Source organism: Chrysemys picta, chromosome 7 (genome assembly GCF_011386835.1).
Source record: "Chrysemys picta bellii isolate R12L10 chromosome 7, ASM1138683v2, whole genome shotgun sequence".
Lineage (NCBI taxonomy): Eukaryota > Metazoa > Chordata > Testudines > Emydidae > Chrysemys > Chrysemys picta.
This window is the reverse complement of record NC_088797.1, coordinates 112,397,351-112,417,709: the sequence shown is the minus strand read 5'-3', so window position 1 is coordinate 112,417,709 and position 20,359 is coordinate 112,397,351. Positions and strand designations below refer to the sequence as shown.

General features: G+C 42.5%; 1 protein-coding gene across 4 annotated transcripts in view; it reads left to right on the top strand.

Moving 5' to 3' along the window:
* GRK5 (G protein-coupled receptor kinase 5) overlaps positions 1-16,897 on the top strand; it is a 232,938-nt gene extending 216,041 nt beyond the window's left edge. For 2 of the 4 annotated variants that reach the window (XM_065552364.1, XM_042855317.2), the window contains 5 exons: positions 2,028-2,165; positions 5,402-5,539; positions 6,874-7,005; positions 8,851-8,919; positions 15,953-16,897. In XM_065552364.1, the coding sequence (XP_065408436.1) occupies positions 2,028-2,165; positions 5,402-5,539; positions 6,874-7,005; positions 8,851-8,919; positions 15,953-16,048 (573 nt within the window). In that variant the 3' untranslated portion in view covers positions 16,049-16,897. Of the gene's footprint in view, positions 1-2,027; positions 2,166-5,401; positions 5,540-6,531; positions 6,737-6,873; positions 7,006-8,850; positions 9,460-15,952 lie in introns of those variants that run through there. The other 2 variants (XR_010589317.1, XM_065552365.1) reach the window with 2 other exon arrangements.
* The last annotated feature ends 3,462 nt before the right edge of the window (positions 16,898-20,359 follow it).

The window sequence follows — 20,359 nt, the reverse complement described above, 5'->3', positions numbered from 1 at the left end:
AGACCCAAAAATCGGGACTGTCCCTATAAAATCGGGACATCTGGTCACCCTAACTTACTCAGCCATGTTTTTCTGATGCTTTTGAAAGTGTAATGCTGCTCAAATACTAGATGTTTGCAATGTAGTTGCTGCAATTAGCTTTTCCTCTGCTACCCCCTGGTGGATTGAGATGTTGTAAGTAAAAAACAGCTGAGCTGTGTGGACTATCAGCTGTACCTTCCTGTGTAATGATTTCCCTCTAGATTGTGAATGAAGCAGGATTCCTGTCTCCCGCATCTTACGTTTTTTCTTCCTTTTCTCGGTGCTTGGAGAGAAGGAGGGACTACCCCTTATACGTCTTGCTGCTAATGCATGATCAAGTCCCTTTTAACCTAAGGCTTTTTCTAGCCTGACTTGTCCGTGTAGCATATGTCTTTGGCTGCCTTTTTGGAATCAGACTGCCACAGGAGAGTTAAAACTCTCCTGTCAGATATTCCTCATATGGTGGTATTCCCCTGACTCTAGTCAGTACCCCCTTCTCATTTAAAAGGGCAGGTTTTTCATTCTCTTCCCAGTCTTTCAGCATTAGAAATCAGCATTCACTAGAGAGGATACGCTAACACAGCTAACATTCATCTTTTTGTAAAATCAGTTGCTTTTATTGCATATTTATTTGCCTCTGACTTATCAAGGGGAAGTATTTTTCACTATATTAGACAACTGCAGTCTCCTAAGCAGTGTCCGTTTATGAGTTGTGGCTCATGTTTCACTGCTTTGGCTAAAAATGCATGCACGCATGAAAAAGCCACTTAAACTGAATGAAGACAACCCCTCCCCCACAAACCTTTCAGGCCACTGTCAGTTTCACGGTTCAGGAGAATGTCAGAAATTTGTGATGCAGTAGCGACATATAAAAAAGGTCATCTGTAATTGGCATAGGCTGATGCGCAAAGGTAGTCATTACATACATAGCTCTGCCTTTCTTTCAGGGCTTAAAAAATATAATAATTAGATTGAGTAAACACCGTGTAATAAGTCATTGGCTTGTTCTAATTGATTACGGGTACTTGATTTAAAAGGATTAGGCACCAAAATATCTCACTCATTGAACTAACTGGGCTCTCCCAGATCAATTATCAGAAACATAGAGGCCTCCCAATGGACTCTGGTTCTAACACACATCTCTCTGTGGTTATCTTCCTGTGCATGTTTATCTAATTTATCAATTATGCTGAGTTCAGTTAATCCCCATTGCCCTATTAAGGATCACTGTGAGCAGAGAGGAAATCTCTGCAGTCAAACTGATTCTTCTGTAGACTTCTCCAGATCGCCTCCAAAGCTGCAAGTGAGCTTCCCTCAGCCCATCACAAGATGCCTGAATTCAGGATCTAGGAACCGATATAGCAGTGCAGAGATAGTGTCTTGTGGTGCCCTGTAAAAATCTAGGCTTGGGCTGATGGAGGCTGGATACATTGCTGATACTGACACATATTGGAGCTTCAGCTGGTGTGAATCAATGTAGCTCTGTTGACAAAACTCCCGTTGACTTCAGCGGGAGCAGGAATGGGCCCAGTAGGCTTAGTAAAGCAAAAGATATGATTTAAAAGTTCAGTATTACATGCTAGACTGGAAAGTATTACACTAGGCAGGGGTAAACAGGCCAAAGTAACAAAGGAGCATCATTCCGACAACAGTAGCTTGAGAACGAGTGTTCAGAGAACATGTGGGACTATAGGGCATATGTCAAACCTCCTCTTCTCTCAGCTACCCATTGAAAGTAAGTGGGAGGAGACTATAGGATAGAGGACAACACTATTGAGATTGTAAGCTCTTTGGGGCAGATCATCGTCTATATGTTTGAATAATGCCTAGAACAATGGAATCCTGACCTGTTTAGCCTCTAGGCTCTACCACAATGTCATGATGTTATCTCATGATGATAACTCTCCTGTTCCCATGCCCCTATTCAAGCATAAACTATATGAAAAATGTCATCGTAGGGCTATTGCTTTTCAGGCTTTCTTACGATCTTTCTTGGTCTGTTTCAGCTACTAACCAAAGACGTGAAGCAGAGGCTGGGATGTCAGGGGGAAGGTGCAGTGGAAGTGAAGAAGCACCCATTCTTCAAGAGTATGAACTTCAAACGATTAGAGGCAGGAATGTTGGACCCTCCCTTTGTCCCTGATGTGAGTAGCATATGGTAGAGAAAACCCCACTTGACTGGATCGAGAGAGAATATATTGCACACACCCCTTCTTTAGATGTCTTTCTAAAATGACTGCTCCCTTATATTTCCCATAGCTGGCAATGCCTTGTTTCATTTCTTTTTGGGATAAGGATGGTGAACTGGTTTAAATAAAACCCTTTCCCGAGCCCCAAACTTAAACTCAACCTTTTCTTAGGTTCCAAAAGAACTCCTTTTATTTCTCCCCTGTTTTTGTGCCTTGTGAGCTCATTCAACTGGAACCAGGCCTCCTGCAAGTAGCAGACAGTTCATAGGGAAGCATATTTTCACAGAATTCCCACTCCAGTTTTGGAGACGTAAGAGATTGAGAGCTCAGTTAAGCATGTATGTATATTTGTACAGAGAGGGAGAATGGTCCAGTCTTAGGCGAGGTAAGTTCAATTCTCTACTCCAGGGGTTCTCAAACTTCATTGCACTGCAACTCCCTTCGGACAACAAAAATTACTACACGACCCCAGGAGGGGTCAAAGCCGAAGCCCAAGGGCTTCAGCCCCAGGCAGGGGGCCTGTAAACTGAGCCCCGCCGCCCTCGTGCTTCAGCTTCGGCCCCGGACAGTGGGGCTTTGGCTTCAGCCCTGGGCCCCAGCAAGTCTAACAGCAGCCCTGGTGACCCCATTAAAACAGGGTCGTGACCCACTTTGGGATCCCAACCCACAGTTTGAGAACCACTCCTCTACTCCACCAGAGACTTCCAGGTTGACCTGGGGCAGGTCACTTATATTCTCTGGGCCTCTGTTGCCACCTGTAACATGGGAATAGTAGCACTGCCCTACATCAGAGGGGTAATGCGAGAATAAATATATTATAGATTGTGAGCTGCTCAGAGATGACCGTAATGAGGGCTATTTAAGTACCTTAGCTAGGTACGCTTTTAGCTTAAACCACAAAATCTGGATCCGGACTTCAAACAGCCCAATGTTCTGCTCTGGGGGAATAAGTCTGGCCCATTATAAAAAAAATCTGTTTGAAAAAATTCAGAATCGGGTTCCGGTATCAAACACACCCCGCCCCCCAGGACTGTGTTTCTCTAGTGCTTATTTGAAATAGATCCCAACTCTGACCCTCCCCTTGAGGTTTACCCATCACTATTGCACATACTGAAGGTCAGTATTGCAGTGAAAGTAATAAAAGTTTCAAAGCTCTTTGTAGTATACATCTCCTTCCCCGTGCACAGAGTTCCATGGTTATTTTCCTCTCCCAAGCCTGTCTGTCTGGCTAGGCCTTCTAGCCTTAAAGTCCCCATATGGCTCTAAGTAAACATTGTAGTTTTAACATATTAGGGAAAGTAACAGTTTGGCAGCTTTGGTTTGCATTGCTGCAAACTCAATCAAACCAAAGTGGTTTAAAAGCTACAAAAGTTTACTTTAGCTGCTCTGGTTGGCTTTGCACTTTACTATGTAGCCTCGTTATTCCTGCCAATTAGCCCAGGGTGTTATGACCTGCTTCAGTGGGAAGAAATAGGAGACAAACTAGTGTTTCTTTCTCATGAAGAAAATTAGAAAATTCTGGACTCAAATATGGGATCAGCTAGAGCCTACTAAAAGCTTAATTGAGGTATGTAATGGCTAGAGGGCATCTATTATCCATGTGTTTGCTAAAGTAGAGGCACATAATTTTTTGCCCCATTAAGGGCAGCCTGGCAATTTATTGGTAACTCAAGAGCTGCACCTAAGCTAAATAATTCAGCACTCACAGAACTCTCATCATTCATAGATCATAGAATATCAGGATTGGAAAGGACCATAGGAGGTTATCTAGTCCAACCCCCTGCTCAAAGCAGGACCAATCCCCCAGACAGATTTTTGCCCCAGATCCCTAAATGGCCCCCTCAAGGATTGAATTCACAACCCTGGGTTTAGCAGGCCAATGCTCAAATCACTGAGCTATCCCCCCCCCTGTGGGATCTCAAAGCACTTTACAAAGAGAGGTATAGTATTGTTACAGCCATTTGACAGAGAGGGTAACTGAAGCACAGAGAGGTTAATTGACTTGCCCAAGGTCACACAGTCAGGAATGGAGGTGGGAAGAGAACCACGTCGCCCAGTCTGCTACTGGACCACACTGCCGCCACAGAGAATTAAATAGACCATAGCAGTCCTCATCTTTAATAAGAAGGCACAGCACACAGAGAATATAGATTCCAGCATGTAGCACTTCATTTTGATTAATTTGGCCAAACTGCTCAGTTCTAGATAACTCATTGCATGCTGGGATCTCTAGGCTTTGCAAGCCACACTTACACTATCTTCCTTAACATGGAAGTGGATCATGGTGTAGAATTCTGTAGGCTACACTAGTCCTACAAGCTGCATCTTGGTAATGCCTGTGTTAAAGGGTAACTTTGTGCAGCTAGGGTAAGTTCTATGGACATGCAATGAGTCCATGTTAAGTAACCACTAGGGAGTATTTCTGTTTTCTGTTCAATATGGCTGACTGTTGGTCTGTTAGCTGAGGAAAATGTCTCTTCAAAGTGCCATAGCAGTCATTCCAGAGAGCTAAGAACTATATTAAAATAGTTAAAGGTATTTGACTTTGCATCTGCAGAAATACAGCAGTGAAAATTGTAGCAGTTAATGGCTCTAGAGAGTTTCCAACGGCTGAGAAAGAGCTGAGCTATTAACACAAACAACGGAAAAACTCCAAACCTCTTCTGTGTTCTTTAGCATTTAGTACAAATTCCTTTAAAGCTTCAAGGTTTGCAAACACCACAGCTGGCTGAGCAGAATGAGACTTCCATTGGGGGCAGACAGAGCCATCCCAGGTTTGCATTTTGCACAGACTTTCTAGTCTTTGAATGGCGTGTGTGTGTGTGTGTGTGTGTGTGTGTGTGTCCCTCTCTAAAAGAAAGCACTGCTTCTATTTTTTTTATCCTCTTTTTACCTTATCTTATTTTTTCTGTCCTGGTCACCTCACCTCTTAGCCATGTGCTACATGGATGACTAAAACCCACTCTGGTTCTGCTAATGCTGTAAGGACTTCAAAGTGGAAGCTTTAAATGCTTAAAGCAAGTCAGCCTTTGTCGATAAACACATTGTCGATAAAAACGCAGAGCAAGTATAGGAAGGCAGGATGTGGCTAGTCACTTGTGGTCAGACATTCTCACTTGAATGAGTGTGTGAATCAAGGCACGTGTCCAGACTCAAAGACATTTTCTCTCCTGCTTTTTCTGCCGAGACAGCCCAGAGCAGTGTACTGCAAGGATGTGTTGGACATCGAGCAATTCTCCACAGTGAAAGGGGTAAACCTGGACCAAACAGATGATGATTTCTATTCCAAGTTTTCCACAGGATCCGTATCTATTCCATGGCAGAATGAGGTAAGGGTACACCATGATCATATCGCCCCAATGCAATCTCTAACCCAAAGCTGCTTAAGAGCAGTTGTACGCTTCCAGTAATATATACCCACTGGGTAACGTGCCAGACTCTAATGCATTCATAAGTTACAAATGCACTCTTTCAAGATCTATAAAGTACCACAGATGTCAGGTTCAGGTGACTGTTTCTGCTGATTCTGCATATTTGTGTAAATTGGCAAGGGTCCTTCTGTACTTCCTCCTGCTGGTCTCCATGGAGATGTTCTGATAACTGCTCTAAAGAACTTCTGCGGAATGGATTGCTGCCTTAATGTGGCGCTCTATTTGTGACACTCCTCTCATTCATTATTTTGTATCTGATGGGCCCCAGCTGCGGCATTTAAATCTGGATCTGAACTTTTCTGAAGTGCCAGGGTTTTTGATTGGGGGATTTGTTCTGCCTGCTGTAGAAACAGAGCCAGCAGTAAAGTTCAGATCCAAGTATAAACTTCCCCATAGTTTAGGGGGGCTCATAACTGGCCTTTTGGGTTCAAGCCAATCCGTATTTTATATTCTCCGACATAGAAAAGAAAAACAATGCACAATTTAATGGGGCATTCTCTTAATAAGACTTATTGGAATAGTGCGGAATCATATACATTAGAGATTGAAGCCATCTGTTCGGTTATATTCCCAGTACAGGTAGGGGCTCAGCCATTGTTCTAACACAATATACTTTCCCCATTCAAACCCTTGATGGCAAAAGATGCTTTTTACACTATATTGATTCCTTGGCGTGCTGACAGCACCTCATGGGAGGTGATGAATATGGTGGGAAAACTGACTAAACTGCCTTGCTGTTTTGAATAGTGAGACTCTTCTTCGAGGTGGCTAAGGTCAGGTCGACTTGGGCTGACAGCATCAGCGGTCAGAACTGCTTAGTTACGGAAGCTCCCAGTGAAACTGAATGTGGTGTTTAGGTTGGGACGTTAACTCTGATTTTCCCACTCTAGGGCCTGAGAGTTATTCAGTTCAATTTAACAAGCCATCAGAAGACTGTACATCTTCAGACCCATCTCTGCTACTAGAGCCACAGTAAACTGCCTAACAACAATAGCCAGAGAAGTGTCCTGTTGCTGATTGGCCCTTGTTGCGTCCTACACCCTCCTGTCACATCTTGTCCCTCTTTAGTTTGTAAGCTCTTTAGGGAAGGGACTGTCTTTTATTTCATGTTTGTACAACACTTAGTATAATGGGGCCCCTGATCCTGATTGGGGCATCTGGAGTCTCTTGTAATATTAATAAATAATAGTAATAATGCATCATCTCTTTTTATTCTTTCTGTGTTTTACCAGATGATAGAAACAGAGTGTTTTAAAGAGCTAAATGTATTTGGACCAAATGGTACTATTTCACCGGACCTAAACAAAAGCTACCCCCCAGAGCCACCCAAGAAAGGATTACTACATAGAATATTTAAACGTCAGGTGAGACCTTAAATGTAACACAAAGAGCCTCTCTGAGCATAGGCTCTGACTCCGTGGGTACTCTGGGGCTGAAGCACCCATGGAGAAAAAATGGTGGGTGCTGAGCATCCACCGACAGCCCCCATCAACCCCTCCTCCCTCCCTCCTGCCCACCAGCGGGCCCTGACTATCAGCTCCTCCTGCCCACCGCAATTAGCTATTTCACGGCGTGCAGGAGGCTGGGAGGGGAGGGGGGAGGAGCGATGACACGGCGCACTCAGGGGAGGCGGCAGAAGTGAACGGGAAGAGGCGGGGCAGGGGTGGGGCTTGGGGCAGAGCCAGAAGTCGAGCACCCATCGGCACTTTGGAAAGTCGGCGCCTGTGTCTTTGAGTCCCAATGAACTTTCCTGTATGATATGTATGCTACCCTTATGGTATGTCCATCATGAGAGACGCATGAAATACCAGGCAGGGTTTATTCTCACAGTTTCCTTGTAATTTTCTACTTGGTGTTGCAGATTCCGTATGTTCAGGTGGTTCAAATAAGTGTCTGCACCTAGGAGTTCTTATTTGATTCAGTACTTTCAACTTTCCAAGACCTGGCCATCACTAGTCTGATATTTATCAGGGCTGGTTCCCTCTAAGCTGTTTTTTTTTATGGAAAATTGGGTTTGTAAGTTGCATGATTTTGTGGGTGAGAGAGAAAATTGTCTGCTTTTCATGGAAAACATCAATTTTTCATTGAATAAATGAATACCCAAAACATAGGAGATGTTGTCCGACCAGGGAGTCAGGCCCATAGAGGAGAATGGGAGCATGAGGCAACTGAAATGCGACTCCTACAAGAGGCACCACAGCAACATTTCCAAATCAAAGTATTTTGGGATTTGGCTGAAATACTTCAGTTTTTGATATTTTGCTGAAAAATCTGAATTTTCTGCAGAAAATAATCCCATTTCCCGACCAGCTCTGTTATTTATCATGTTCCCCTCAACAGGCTGCAGGTAGTTTAGGCTGGAATTTTGCAAGGGCACCTTCTACTCCGGACACTGGTTTCAGTCCCACCCTCAGAGGCTCTTAGTAACCCCTGGCTCAGCACCTTTATCCAACCAAGGGCAGCTCTGCCACCCCTAATGATTCCTTTGTGTCCAGGGCTACTGGGGACTATCCATGAATACAACACATGCTACGAATGGTGCATTAGCAATGTTGGCTGCCAGGCTGGGAGAACTAGTCATGCTAATGAACCCAAACCCTGCTGCTTCCCTCCCAAAACAAGCACCTCCTCTGTCTCTCTCCATCTGGCCTCCCTACTGCATGAGTGGTGCTCACGACTGAGACTTGGTTTTCTTATTTTACTGTGTTGCATGCACAGCAATGTGTTCTCTTTGCACTGGTGTGTGCTGGGTCCCAATGTGCTATTCCTAACACTCCTTGCTGTGTTAGCTCTGACATACCTACCCACCATCCCTATTTAAGAGTGACAGGCCTTATTTTTAGAAAAATATTGACCATTTTTCCACATAACATTTCGAACCCAGCATATTACACTGGAGTTACAAGGCATGTCTCCCTAAATGTTAGCAGGTATGCTCTGAGGAACTCAAAGCCTAGGAGGCCAGAACTGTTTGTGCTGTATTGAATTGACTCCTCTAATGTGTATCCTCTTCTCTGTTGCTCTGGAGAGCTCCCATGGTTCTTCTGACCCATGAAAAATAAAGACAAGCATGCTAAATAAGTTTTATTTCAGTAAAACTTCACAATGTCACGAGACCAGAAGCAGGCGGGATAATATGACATGGCCAAAATGTGAGGCGTATGGGATGTTATGGGGATATAAATATAATTGTTTTCTCCTTTCTCCAGCATCAAAACAATTCAAAGAGTTCACCGAATTCAAAGGCGAGTTTAAATCACCACATAAATTCAAACCATGTAAGTTCAAACTCTACCGGAAGCAGCTAGTTCGAACTCAACTTTCATGAAACAACGTGTTGCATCCTTCCACTATAATCTATGGAGCTTCTAAGGATGAGAGAGCATCCACCGTTGAGTTAAAAAATAAATGACCTCCCTGCAATGGAGATATTCTATCCATTCCTTCCAGTGGAGCCTCACATTTTATGAAGAAATTTCCACTCAGGTCTGTTTTTGGAGGTGGCACTCAAGATGGTGTGAATCAGATTTGTCTATTTAGAACATTGCAATAGAAATTCAACGAACATGACTACTTGCACGTATTTAAATAGCATCATACTAGAACTGAATTTTGTCTTTATTATTTTTAAAGAAAAGTTTTGTAAATTTCTCTATTGTCTCAGTTTACATTTTGTACATTTGTATTTAAATGAAAGTCAGACTTTGGGGTGTATATTTTCTGAGCAGCAGCTGTAAAGCCATGTGTTTTAAGACTTTTTTTTTAAAGAAATGTGACTCAAGACTTCCAGAGCCTCAAATGAGAAATCATTCTTGTTAGTAAGTGTAGAAAATTATTCATATTTCACTTTATCAAGTTGGTTTTACTGACATGCATTTTTATGGCACAGTTTATTCTTAATTATTTTACATCTGTATATTTGGCTTACAGCAACACTGCATACATTTTTCCTCTTTGTTGGTTTGTAAAGTCTTGTATTAAATGCTATTATACGTAGTCAAGACTTTGCCGCATCTAAGAATACTATTTGCTATGTCTGAGGTTCGTAATGTCATGGGACCAGCACTGTTGAGATTTGCACTTATTTTCGTTGTTAGATCATCACAATATTTATTGTTTTTAATGGAACCCTGTTTTAAGTCCTCCTCCTTTTCAAACTTTTTTTTACTATTGCTAATGAGAGAAAGAACAAATGTTAGCAAGGGGAGCTAAGAAAGACAAGTTGTCATCAGTTCTTCAAAGACCTGAAATCCTTCACCCATTGAAATTAACAGCAAAGCTCCCATTGATTTCAATGATGCAGGATCGGGCCACAAGTGAGAGTTGCTTTTAGTTGCTTATGTCACACAGCTACCAAGAGATTGACTCAATGGCCCTGTCTGTGCTGGCCAGGGAAGCTATAGGGGACAGAACCAAGCCAGGAAGGTTCAGCTCCGGATCTCAACTTTTCTACATCCATTATATCCATTCCAGCCCATGTCTACTTTCAAGTGAGTTGTTCTAGAGCCCTTAGGCTGCATGGCTCCTTTTCTGGCCCCCTCAACCAGTGATGAAATGACTGTCCCACTACAGTTAGCTGAGTTCAGTGCCCATTGTAAAACAGTATAGTTTGCCCTTTTTTGATTCCACAATGCTTCATCTCAGGCCACCCCATATTATTGTTTAAAACAATTGTACCACTGGTATAGATGGGCTCAGTCAGGTTCAATATCCACACTATGAACCAGTTAACAAAAGCATACTATGTGCTAGGAGTGTATCTATTCTCAAACATGCCCTGTAGGACATCAGGTGTCAAACACAGCTTCAGCCATTTCAACTGATATTGGGAAACATTTGACCCACTGGTGTAGACGGAATCTGCTGAATTCAACATTTGCTGTAAAATAGTTTGGTTGACCATGCTTTTTTACAACGGTTGCTGAATTGATTGAGTTTTCCTAAACTTTTGGGACAACTGATGTCTGACATGTCATGTCTAAGAATTAAATGACTACACTAAGGTTAGGCCATGTCTGTGCTGCCCAGGGAAACTGGGTTAGCGTCTTTCTAGCAAGAACTACATGTATGTTTAATTAACCACAAGGAACAAGTTACTTAGGTGGGTTCTGGAATCCCCATCATTGGAGGCTTTTAAGAACAGGTGAGACAATCACCTATCAGGGATGGCCTAGATATATTTAATCCTGCCTCAGTATGGGAGGATAAACTAAATGACTTCTTGAAGTCCCTTCCAGCCCTGCATTTCTATGATTAGACTGGTGTGCACAGGCACCAACTTTCTAATATGCCAGGGATGTTTGACCCCCGGCTCTGCCCTAGGCCCTGCCCCCACTCCACCCCTTCCTCCAAGGCCCCGTCCTGCCTTTTCCTGCCCCTGTTCCACCCCCACCCCACCTCTTCCCACCCCTTTCTGCCCCTTTCCCTCCAGTGTGCCGCGCCCTCGCTCCTCCTCCCTGTCCCCGCAGCCTCCTGCATGCCACGAAATAGCTGATCGCGGCGGGCGGGAGGCGCAGGAAGGAAGGGGGAGGCACTGATCAGCGGGGCCTGCCGGTGTGCGGTAAACACTGGGGGGCGGGCGGGGCTGATGGGGGCCTGCCGGTAGATGCTCAGCACCCACCATTTTTTCCCTGTGGGTGCTCCAGCCCCGGAGCACCCATGGAGTCAGCGCCTATGCTGGTGTGAAATTGGTTTCCGTGGCCAACGCAGAAAGAGCAACAGAATGCATGAGGTTTCTTACAGGCAAAACCATGAATGATAAGGACTCAAAATAAAGTAAGTTCTAGAACAACTTAAGAACAACTTAAGATCAGTAAGGGACAGAACAAGGTCAGTGCTTTGGTAAATTAGCTGAGTGAGAAAGGAATGGAGATATTGGGCTATGTATGTACGTATTGGGCTGATGTGCGTTTGTCATGGAGTACAGTATGCCAAGAAGCCAAGACATCCCGTAGGGCAACTAATAAGGTTGTGAACTCTCCCAATCACTTGTAGAGATACAGGTAATTAAGACTGTGTTGTAAACAATCCAAAACAGCAATGAAAATTTGTCTCCCTCTTCCTTCTGACTGATGTTCTGGGAAGATGCAGTGGTGCAGAGGGTGTTTACCCCTCACTTTATCAATGCAAAGATCAAACAGGCAGAGTGCCAGCAGTTTCACCTGTGTCAGTGATGCCACTGCAGATTTGAGCAGAGATGAAAGAATGTGGAGAAGTGAATGCTGAGAATTTGGACTAATTATGTCTCCAGTTTAGTTGTAATAGTTCCAACTCACTAGTAGGCATGAGACATGAGAAGAGAGAAGTACTGTGTGAGTGAAATTCTCCATTTATGTTCTGACGCAGGCCCACTGAAGTCAGCAGGAATCTATGCACTGACTGTAGTGGGCTTTGTGTTAGGCCCTTAATGCAAAGTTTGCATTCTGTGGATGGCCTTGCATGGGCCGTCTGCATCAGGGTGGATTTCACCCAATTTCAAGAAATGTAGGTGACAATTCGAAGTGCAGCTCTAAGGGGAACCTCAGTTTCTGTGGGGCTTAATGTAGGGCTCACTGTTTCAGTACCAGTGTGTATGAGAAGCTTTGTATGTAGAACTTTACTTGCTTTGCCTAGAATATCCTTACTGGGATACATTTTTTTCAAAGGGAGAGGCTGATGTCCACGTGCCAGAACAACACTCAGATTCATCTGTGTGTGCAGTATGTCAGTGCTCTCTCAAACCGGTTAATTCATAAGCACAAATGCAAAGCAAGGGGAGTGCACTGAGTGGTAGATAGCGCATGGTCCTAGGTTGTGTTTTCAGTTCTGCTACTCCTTCACTTTGTGGCATTATAGAGGCACCTACCTCCCATTAGAATAATGTGTATAATAATGTTTGCTTGCCGCTTGGGGTGGGGTTGTGAGGCTTAAATCAGGAATATTTGTAAAGTGTGATGAGGCTCTTGGATAAAAGTCATAATAAGAGTCACATATTAATATTCATCATTAAATGTGGGTGAATGCAGAGCGTATGCATGAGGAGCTCATTCCCTACATTTTTAACCATTTGGTCCATGAAGACTCCGTTTTCTTTTTTTGTTATTTTAACGCTTCACATTTAGATTAGAGATGAAAAACCTAATGACAGTGAACCCTCTCTTGAAGGCTGTTTTGTTAAGGCTAAATGACCAATTAATAACCCTGTCTAGAAGGAACATCATGGGTAGCCACAACACTGCCAGTCAATACCAGTCTTGACCGCCAGTCCTGGGATTCTCCTGAACAGGGCTTGCCTCCTATGTCAAACTGAGCAGTATTTTTTGTTATATATCCCACTCGAGACTAGGCTAAGAACACACCGTGCTCACATTCACTTGTGTGATCCAGTAAAAATTGGAACACCGATTGCTATGGGTGGAACTCTAGTCAATCAACTTGTTACACAACCTAACTCTCCCAAACACATGGAGCCTGATTCTCAGAGGTGGTGAATACTCACAATTCAATCTGAAGTCAATGGGAGCGGTGGGCGTTCAGCACCTCTGAAAACCAGGCCTATAATTTCTTTATACTACTTTGGAGAGAGCATACTGCTAGCAAGAGAGTGTTTAGTACTCTGAATCATAATGAATAGCTTTGAGATGGGTTTGCACATGGCAAAAGAATAGAAAGAAATAGTTATTTCATAGTTTTCCAGCACAAGATTAATTTAATCTATTATCTTTCCAGAAAGAACAAAGATCCTTTTGGGAAGTGCACAAGATTAGAGCTGGTTGAATTATTTGTATGAGTAGACTGTTGAGCAAATTTAGCTCTTTAAATGTTTGGAAATCATTTACAAACAGATTCTGAATTCTGCAACTGGATTTATTTTTAAGTCTTCTCCAGATAGGCTGAAAATTATTCATCAGTCTATGGGTTCTTCATTAACTTTCCAGTTCAATGATTCTTTATGAGTGGTGTGTGAAGGAGTCACATGGCATTTTTTCTGCTTTCTGCTTGGATGATTGAAACTTCTAAAACGTGAAAATAATAGCAAATAAATATTTTTTTGAGTCTGCACATATAACCTTTTTCATGTGAAAATAAGGGTGTTTGTGCACAAACAGCCATTCCGAAGACATGTGTGAACAAAAACCTGTTCATGCAAATGAAAAAATGCACAAAACTGGTCAAACCAAGCAGCCAATAGGAATTCAAATGAATGTTAGTGAATACCGTTCTTGCAGTACTGAATCAGGTCTACTTAATATAGATATTAAGAGGAATTTGTTCAATTGACACTCTGTTTTTCATAGAAAATTTGGAATGTCTTTAAGAAATATTTGAAGTCACTTGTGATCATTCCCCTCCCTGGGTAACTATGTCCAATTTCATTGTAAGAAACGTAGCCAAACTTTGCTGATTGATTGGTGTCTTACCGGATATAGAGGTGGTTTTTTTTTCTTCTTCAGAGTATACGTAGAATAGAACACACAAAATCCAGCAGGGACTATTTTTGTTAAGCCAACTCTCACGTTTCCAAGCTAGATCCAACTGGCATCTTTACTTTTCCATCCAAGTCTCAATTTCCAAGCCAGTTGCTATTATCCTTTTCAGTAGAGACGCCTCAGATAAACAAACGTCTGTAGTACAAACAAAATAAGCAGAAACAGGGAGATACAGTATCTATGAACTCGTAAGTACAGTTTGAGAACTAGGTTAGTGTGTGGGTGTGTACACGGGAAAGGTTCTCGTCTTTAAGTTCACAACTTCTTGTTGTTCAAAGTTTGTAAGGCTCCCTCCCACATGTTAAATATATTGATCAAAATGAGATGGCTCATCAGCTGCTCCTGAGCATTCTCTAAGCAGCACTGGAAAAGTTGGACTTCCTCTTTGCTTTGAAAGAATGCCTGGGGCTAGTTTCCAGGCAGGGATCATGTCTTCCTGTGTGTTTGAACCTCACCAGGCCAATGGGACCCAGTCCTGACTGGGGCCTTGGGCTGCTACTTTAATTTAAATAACAACATTAATAAGTGCCTCGTGCACAGGTGCCCATTTCACCAAAACATCACTGGCACGTTTGAAGGCAGTTAAAACTGGGAGGCCAAGGGGTGAATGGACGCAGAGATTGACCTGCCCTCATCCTGGGAGGTGGTCCTGGTCTATCCCAGGCTGGGTTGAGATCCATTAGCAAGGAAGTGCAAGAGAAGTTGTGGCTAAACAGAGGACACCCTTTTCCAGAGCTGTCACAAGCACTAACTCCACCTATCCTTTAAAAAATAATGATAGCGATGAGTGTCCTTAGGCTAAAGCCGAGCAAACAGGCTTAAATCCTATTCATCCCAAATTCCCAGCTTCCACGTGTCAGGAGGACAGCAACCTCCTTTAGAGATAACAACTAATCGCCTTTATGCAGTGCTGTGAGAGGATGCTTAAAAAAATGAGTCTGCCACCCAATAGCATTCTGTACTAATAACTTCTACTCTGCAGTAGTACAGATATCAGCTGCCATGTTGGGGTCTGTTACTGCAGAATACTATCAAATGTTTTTTATAAAGGAAGAGCCACACGCTGAGAAACTCTTAAACAATGTGTTACTTACATTGGCAGTGGCAGTAATTTTTGATTTAAGATGATCTCCTTGTGTCTGGCTTGGGTTTCCCCTGTTCGTTTGCTTATATTTGGAGTCAAAAGTGCTCGATTCTATTCCCTAGCTTGGCCATTGATTCTCTGTCTTGCCCGTGGCAACAAAATTAACCTCTGCGCATCTCCGTTTCCCTGGGCTTATAAAAGGAGTGATGAAACTTAGCCACCTTTGTAAAGCACTTGGAAGTCTCTAGACAAAAAAAAAAAAAACGTGAAGTATCAATATTAATTGTTTTTTATTTGAATGAATTGAGCCTCATCTAGCAGCTCTTACCTATGTAACTTCAGTGAGACAACTCACGTAAATAAGGGTTCATGATTTTTTTTGAATAGTTTGTCCTAGTTCCTTTGAGATGCTGAGATTTTATGCACTTTGCTTCAGCAGCGAGACCTCCTGCAGAGCAACAGTATAGACTTTGAAGTGTTCGTTTCCTTGTTTCAGAGCTAATCAGTAATAGCAACCATTCAAGATTCTCCCCTTTTTATATTAAAAACAAATATCTATGAGGGAGGGGACAAAAAACAATCACCAGTTAAACTTCAAAATCTCTCTTTGCTTGCTGAACAGTTGTTCCACATGTGACAGAATTCCTAGATACCGAATAATTGAAATGCTGTGTTAAATCAGAATGATGCATGTTGGACAAACGTTGGGAAAACTCAATGGCCCATCTATGAAAACTAAAGAGATTATCACATTTCTAGGATCAAAGGACTTCAAAAGGGAATCCCAGGCCTTCTGGAAATCAAATGGCCCTCAAGGAACCATCACTACCAGGAAAGAAGAAACATGTCAGATAGTGCCTGGATTATAAATGTATTTTCCATTCTTGTCATTCCACAGCTGTTCAGTGTGTTTATTCACCAGTCCATGTGAGTTATATTGTATGTGCTGAGTGCAATCTCCTTTGATTGCACTTCTTTTAAATACTGGACACTCGTCTAAAAGACTCAACTTTTTGCCTTTACTTTGAAGGTGGAGGATGTAAAAACTTCATTTTGCATTTCCAAGCAATGTAGATAGATCTAAAAATTTCATGAACCATCTTGTATTTCCCATATCTGACTAATGATTAAATTGTAAAACTGCAGAGTTTCATATTAAGACTAGTCTTTTCACCTGCTTTGAAAATTAAAATTCACATTTGGTATTAACACACGCACAGTATTCTTCTGATCTAATTTGAAAAGCGTATCCAGGAGTAAATGTTTTTAAGCACTGCTAATACTGTAGTCTCTGTAAGAGGAACAGACACTTCTAAAGAAATGTTGAAGTTGTCTTTCATAATTCAGTCAACAAATCAGTTTTGTAATAAATTAAAGCAAATGTTCTCAGTTAGAAGAACTAGTGGCTGTTGGCATTGTACACACACAAAAAATCATCCTAGTATCCAAAGGGTTTTTTGTTGTTGTTTCATTACAGGGAGATTCTAACATTGTTTTATGGAACTAGTTTCATTTTGAGGTTGTTACTGAAGATAATGGCTTCTGTGTTCTATGGCTGCTTGAATTCTTCGTACATAATGTCTAATAATGTCACAGTGCTGCTGTATCTAGAGATCAAACCACTGTTTTGTTTTGGTTTTGTTTGGGGATTTTTTTAGAAAAATAAATTCTTTAATTTAAATACATTAAAATTACTCATTCTGATCCATTTTCCCTCTATTTTTTATTGGACATAAGCCCATATTGCGCCAGATAATGCTTCAGCTGAAGTCCATGGGAGTGTTACCATTGCTTTCAATGGGAGCAGGATCAAGTTCAGACATTGCTGGGACATCTGCTGCCTTTACATGTTTTATTATCATATTTTTCTGTCACATCACCTCTCCAGCCAGTAGATCTACCATAGGTCAGAATCTTAGGCCTTGTCTACACTGAGGTTATTAGCCATGGGCAGCTGCATCAGGGTGACCATGGAGTACTGATTGAACCATGACTTGCACTAGTTCAACTGACCCCATCATGTAAACCAGGACTTGAACAAGTGGGGCATGTCTATACTAGAGGTTTGCATTGGTATGGCAAGGCCAGTGTTGCTACCCAGTGACTAACAACTCCTCAGTCGTGCTCGTATTCACAAAGCCTCCAAACAATTACGTGACATGGTCAGCGTGTAACAAGGCAGAATGGCCTAATAAACTGGGCAGGAGACTAGATACAAAGACTTTAAAGAAAGCATCATGACCGTCATCAAGAGCTTTTCTTCACCGCAGTGTTAGCTCAGGGTATCAACACTTGAGTTAACTCCTCTCGAGTAGCTTAAGCATCAGCAGCACTTGAGCACGGGCATCAGGTTAGGGCCAAAACTCAAGCTATCCCTCCAGCTACACTGCAGTGAAGAAAAGGCTGCCCTCCACATGAATCTCCCTCTGGATGGAACCAGGATTCTTAAATTAGATCAGGAGCCAGGAATTCTTAAATTCCCCTATCAGCTCTGCCACTGACTCACTGTGTGGCCATGGACAAGTCATTTAACCTCTCGACTGTGGGTTCACTATATTTGTGAGATGGGCACGATGCTATTCACATATCTCATAGGAATATTGTGAGAATTAATGTGCTTTGGAGCTGCAAAGAGTTGTGTGAGTGCTTATTATTTTATATTATTAAGCACCCTGAAAAGCTGTTACCTTGACAACCTTTGCTGCAAGTGCCTTTTCAAGAGAATTTTCGGGACTTGATTGTACTCTCACTTCTGATTTACTCTTTTGTGAGTGAGAAAAGATTCAGACTCTCTTGTGCTGATTCACCACTACTTTTACACCTTGTGTAGTCAATTGCAACTGTCCCAACTGACTGCAAAGTGGGTGGAACACACTATCAGAATGGTCTGCAATTAATATCAACTTTGCACTGGTGTAACCTACACAAGGTGGAAAAACTGGCCCTTTATCTTCTACTTTTTATTTCACCTCAGAAAGCGTGTATGAGATGTACTGTGGGGAGAATGAGGTCAAATAAAAACTACCAGATGCTCTATGGTACTAAAATCTTTAAAAGGAATAGGATCGTGGAATAGGGCGACCAGACAGCAAGTGTGAAAAATCGGGACGGGGTGGCGGGTAATAGGAGCCTATATAAGAAAAAGACCCAAAAATTGGGACATCTGGTCGCCCTATTGTGGAACAAGATCCCACATTAAATTGCATGACTGGCCAAAGATACAAAGGACAGTGGTTGCATTCAAGAATGAAGGGACATTCTGATTTGTGTCATGAAATTTCACACTCTCACAAAGAGAGCTGGCCAAATTTGTTTCCCACTTCCTTTTCATAGGATATGAGGGTTGGAAGGGACCTCAGGAGATCATCTAGTCCAACCCCCTGCTCAAAGCAGGACCAATCCCCAAACAGATGTTTTGCCCTGATCCCTAAATGACCCCCTCAAGGATTGAACATACAACGCTGGGTTTAGCAGACCAATGCTCAAACCACTGAGCTATCCCTCCTGATGCGCCATACAAACTCCCAGCAAACACCACTGCTGCAACCTCACAAGTTTAAGGGACCTTAAAATGGGCATGATAGTTCCCAGAGGAGGGGACAGTGTGGGTGATAAAGAGGCTCACAGAGAAAGATTTTATTTAAACTTCATCATGATGTGTTTTATGAGCCCTACAAATCTCTGGCCTTGCTTAAATGTCCATTGATTGGGGAGGGACTGTTTGTAGGCAGAAAAATCAAAATACACTTTTCACTGGCATGCACTTCGTGCATCTAAAGTGGAATTTTGCATTCAGCTGCATCCAGTAAACTTTGCAAACAAGTTGCCACCCAGCAAAATGAATTTTTTCTTGTATTTTCCAGCTTCTTTTCTTTAAAAAAAAAAAATTGTAAAAAGGTGTAAAGAAAAACTGAGAGCCTGCTGATGGCAAACAGTGTTTGCACCAAGTACCAGGAAAGAATTCCTCAAGAGCAGTTTATCTAGCAGAGAAAAGTATAACCTGCTCCAATGGCCAGACGGTGAAGCTAGATACATTCAGATTGGAAATAAGGCATATGAACAGTGAGAATAAGTAACCATTGAAACAATTTACCAGGGGCGTGGCGGAGTCTCCATCACAGAGAAAGTTTTAATCAAGATTGGAAGCTTTTTAAAAAAGGCCCTGCTCTAGGAATGATTTTGAAGAAGTTCTGTGGCCCGGTTGTACAAGAGGTCACACTAGACTAGAGGATCACAGTAGTCGCTTCTGGCCTGGGAGTCTATAAAACTGAGTAAAAGTAGCAGCCTTGTCAAACTGCCAAGCTCAGTGAAATGTAAGGTGCTCATCTGGGTAAATTCAGGTCCTGCAGATTTAAATTGACACTGACCTGCTCACATACATTCAACCAACTGTCCTGCAATTATAAAAAGTTTAGAGGTCATGTGTCATTTGATCGTTTCAGTAAATTCCTTGGGTTGTTTTATGTTTTCCCACTGTTAACCTTTCCTGGAATTTTCCTAATATACCAGGCAAGTTTCTCTCCAGCTACGTATAGACCATTGGCAGAATACCCTCATCACTCACATGATTTAAAAAGAAAGAAATTAAATTAAATTATAATGGTTAATGCCCAGAAAGAGCTTTGGCAGTGGAAAGTATTACATAAGGCCCAGATCACAAGGGGCTGCCCAGATGGAGTCAGTCACAAGCTTGGGGACTCAATTATTCTGCTTATTTTTTTATAGGTGGCACATGATTAAGTTCAAAATAATGTTTAATGGCCTAAGGGTTTTAACTCATTTTCCCCTCACGAGAATAAGTAGAATAATATTTATTAGTAACATTCACCACTGTACTATGCTTTACCTGACAAACTCGAAAGAGAAATGCTAGAAGTCTTAGCTTGGAAGCATTAAATAGGCTATAGATCAGGGGTCTCAAACTCAAATGACCACAAGGGCCACTTGAGGACTAGTGCATTGGCCCGAGGGCCGCATCACTGACACTCTCCCTCGCTGGCCCCGGCTCCACCCCCACTCCGCCCCCTTCCATGAGGTCCCGCCCCTGCCCCGTCTCTTCTCCCCCTCCCCCAAGCATGCTCCTCCCCCCTCCCTCCTGGAAAGTGCTAAGCATTATATAGAGCATACAGATCACTGCTGCTCCTACAACAAGTCATTTCCAAGCGG